The 4131-nt window shown below is 34.7% G+C and overlaps 1 protein-coding gene across 1 annotated transcript in view; it reads right to left on the reverse strand.

Annotated features, from left to right (window-relative positions):
* Window positions 1–2732, reverse strand: part of LOC107618427 (mucin-2) — a 3591-nt gene extending 859 nt beyond the window's left edge. The window contains exons 1-3 of the mRNA XM_016320485.2: window positions 2350–2732; window positions 1006–2202; window positions 92–329 (exon numbers count right to left, since the gene is read on the reverse strand). Of these exons, the coding sequence (XP_016175971.1) occupies window positions 92–329; window positions 1006–2202; window positions 2350–2413 (1499 nt within the window). The 5' untranslated portion in view covers window positions 2414–2732. The remainder of the gene's footprint in view (window positions 1–91; window positions 330–1005; window positions 2203–2349) is intronic.

Below are 4131 nucleotides of genomic sequence, written 5' to 3' on the forward strand. Positions count from 1 at the left end.
ATTTGTTGAGACCAAAATATTATATATGGAATTTTCTTAGAACTAATTTAAATATTTACCCTCGTATATTTTGTCATTGAAGTTCACTTACCCGGATGTGCCGGATCCTGTAGTAGATGACGACGAAGACGGTGTTGTTGGTGGCGCTGTAAGAGTTGAAGGTGTAGGTGGTGATTTTGGAGTTGATGGTGGATAAGTTGTGGTGCTTGGTGGAGTTGTTGTCATTGGTGGTGTAGTTGTTGTTGTTGTTGGGGGTGATTGCATAGGTGTTGTTGGTGATTGTGAATTTAATGATGACGACGATGATGGGAAAATGCAAGACCCGGAGCCTAATCACAATATGCAGAAGAACCCATTAACAAAAACGCTCACAAATGTTGTAAATCATCATATAAAACATTAACAAGAGAAAAGAAAACAAAAAGGTCTCACTATATGTATCTTGAGTATAGAAATTCAAATTGATCACAGTTCAAAAATTATAGATCCGTTTTTGGTTAACTAACAAATGCTTAAAGGGTAAAATACTAATATGATTTAACATTTAGAGTTTAACATTCAGATTTTAGTATAAAAATATTTTTATTGACAAATGTAATAATAAATATTATTAGACACATACTTGTATTAAAATTATCCTAAAAAAATAATGTTACTGACCAAATTAGTAATACATAAACAAAAATTTTACTGAGGTACCCAAAAAGATTTGATCTGTTAGACAAATCTACCACAGAATTAGTAATTTTGTCAGCCACATAATTTTCACGTGTAATTCATTTCAGGGATTTGAATCTTAATCCTTCTATATTGCACGCGTTATGGTTTCTTCTGGGTTAATTCTACTTTGTTCCTTATAATTACTCACGTAAATCATTTTAATTTTCTCTAGTTTGTTACCTAAGAATTAAAATTTTCACTGGTACTTTTAGCACTTGAATCATGATAGGAATAAAAAAATCTAAAAGAAAACATACATAAGCTACTAAACTACTAAGATCTTACTTGGATTGGTGTTAACTAAGGTAGCAGTTCCTCCAAAGTCACAGCTTGTTGATCCAGGATGCTTCTGATAGTAACTATTGAAAGCAAAAGAAGCATGATTCTGCAGAGTAACTGGACTATAACAACTCCCACCTTGCTGTATCTGAGAACAATCAGCACCCCCCATTCCACAAGCATAGTCCAATGCTGCTTGCAGCGCTGTTTCCGCCGCCCCATTCTTCGCCACACACCAGCTCTGTCCACCACCCTGTGTGGCCGGAGGCGGCAGGGCAGGTGCAGTGGGAGGCGGCTGCGCAAAAGATGTTCCAGGATTGGTTACCGGTGCTGGCGGTGGATTATTTGTTGTTAAAGGAACCGGTGTTGAAGAAGGAATTGTTACTGGCATTGTGGATGGATTGGTTGTTGTTGGTGAAATTGTGACAGGGTTCGTTGAAGGAACTGTGATTATGGTTGGTGTATCTGGTGGTGTGATTACTGAGTTTGTTGTTTCATCTAGAGTTCTTCTTTTGTTGGATTCCGGAAACAGATCCTCCTCCTCTGTTGTGTCTACTTCTTGTGCATACAATGCAACTATTCTTTCCATGATCTTGTTGCTTCTTGATTCCATGTGGTTTGACATTGATAGTTTTGCCGAAATCGGGATTACTTTACTCTTGATTGATAGAATCAGAGGAACGTCTTCCCAACCAAAAGTAGAAGCAGCAGTCGTGGCACGTTCTAGAATAAACTTAACATCCAAATATTTGTTCATGTTGTCCTCTATCATCACATAAGATTTTGTTTCCTTTATAAATGAAAGGATGTTACTTAGATCTCTCTCATGCGATGCACTCTTCAAATTTTCTAACAATGACAAAGGAAACGCTACAGAGAGTTTTACTTTGTTAGTTAGAACTGAATGAACTGATCTAAGAGAAGATACCAGTGAAGGTATCTGATTCTTGGTGAAGCACTCACTTCCACAAGAAAAACTGATGCTTTTGATGTTTTGTTGTGGAAGTAAGTTCAGTACGTGGGAATTTAGCCATGGAACTAGTGAACAGGGTTTTGAAGTGATGAAGTTTTGAGTTAGGCTTTTATTGAGGTAGAAATCAATCGAGAAATCGGAGATTGTTGGAGAGTTCAAGATCCTATGATCTGTGACTAAGATTCGATTACGCGATTGTGGCACGTTGATTGAAAATCCCACTAAATCTCCTGCACAAACAAAATAGAAGGGTGAAACAAGAAGATCAAGAATCTGAAGAACATCAATTCTCACCACAAAAATAAAGATAAACAAGTTGAATAGAATCATTATTACCACTTTTTTTTTATTTTCTTTCAGAATTCAACTCTACTTACCAGAACACGATGAGGTAATGAAAAATGAGAGAAACAAGAAGCACAGAGAAGTTTCCTTAGCCATTAGGAGAGTGTGTTGAAATTTCAGTGTGATTCATGCAGAGGAAGTGCTTTAAAGACATAGCAAAGCATAGAAAGAATAAAAGCCGAGAGAGGCGGGGGAGTGTTGAAGATAAAGGTGAGAGGATAGTGGGAAAAAAAGTGTCAAAAAAGAGAGAGTCCGAGTTGTAATGATAAAAAGAAAAAAGATGTGTTTGATTTTGCTTTATGACTAAGGATTGGGTTGGAAATGATAAAAAATCTAATGCTAATTGTTATTGTGTATGATAGACAGTATAGAGAATCAACCATGCTTTTTTGCTTTTTGGGTTCTATATCTTTGCCAAAGGTCCCTTTGATTCATGTGCATGGCAAAATAATGGGACGCTCATTACACATGGCCTCAAGTTTGATTGCACATGTATTTATGTGGTGTTGTTGCTTTAGTAAGCAGAGAAATTAGATGGGTTTGAGAAGGAGAAATTACCGCTGAATGGCCGTCTCATGCACACCTTTTTTCTTATTATTGTTATTATTATAAAGAGAAAGTTTAGAAGCACTTTTATTAAAAATTAACATTTAATCAGCAAAAAAAAAATGAGTAATTTTATATTATTGGATAAAATTTTATACCATTAAAAAATATCAATGATGATTAATTAATAATTACAAATCACAAAATTTAGTGAGCCTTAACATTTTTTTATTTGTTTTCTCTAGGTCGTCTTATTCTTCTACTTGGAATATGACTTAGAGAGTGAGTGTGGAGGTTTAAATGAGGTTTTCTTTGTAATTTTTTCATTGCAATGTTATCCAAAAAATGGGTAAATTGAGAAAGGGTCTATTAAGCTGAGTAGGACAAAAAAGTATATTTTGGTTCAGTTTGTGCTCCCATAGCAATGAGGTAAGCTAGTCACATACCCGACTTTTTTCCTTTCTTTTTTAATACTTAATTTAATTAGGCAAAGATGAGGAGGCTTTATGAACGTAAAATATTTAGATATAGACAACATGGGTGAGACAAGTCACATGGAAAACAGTAGTCTTATTCGGCAGGGCATTCTTTCCTTTTTCAAATTTCAACTCAAGCAAAATTCTAAAGTAATATCCGACTTGGTTTCCAGCCGAAAGCATGTTTGAATTAGTTTAGGGAGAAACAGTTAACTGTGTGTGTGACTGCACAGTCACAACTCACAACTGATAAGGCTGATGCATTGTATATGCAAAAAGGATTACTTCTTAATTCTAATAACTTGATTTATTTTTCTGTTAAAAATTCTTAAGTGTAACTAACTTCACATGCTTGATGCTTTTGTGCATATTCTTCAGATTATTTTTCATTTTGGTCTGATGCAGAATGTTCTTCTCTATTTTCTATTTTTTTATTTTTATTTTTTTTTTGGGTTTTGTTTTTGTCAGCCCAATCCAAGGTACCACAGATTTTCTTTGGGTTATAAAGGGATAGAGCTACCGCATTGAAGCCTTATATTGGTTCCGGTCCGTTTGTATTGAATTGCTATTTTGTTGGCCTTATATATGTTCAATTTCGACATAAAAAAACATTGTGAAAAATGACAGAAACAAAAAAAAAAAGAGTTGAAAGCAAATTTGAGAATAATTTTTTTCCTTTTAAACAGTCTTGCTCTCTTACTTAGGGGTGTTTGTTAGAGTATAGCTAAGTTAGTGAATCTATTTTCTATTCTATTATGATTAGTTAGAGGGTAGAGGAGTCTTTCTAACATA

The sequence above is a fragment of the Arachis ipaensis genome, chromosome B09, assembly GCF_000816755.2.
Source record: "Arachis ipaensis cultivar K30076 chromosome B09, Araip1.1, whole genome shotgun sequence".
NCBI lineage: Eukaryota > Viridiplantae > Streptophyta > Magnoliopsida > Fabales > Fabaceae > Arachis > Arachis ipaensis.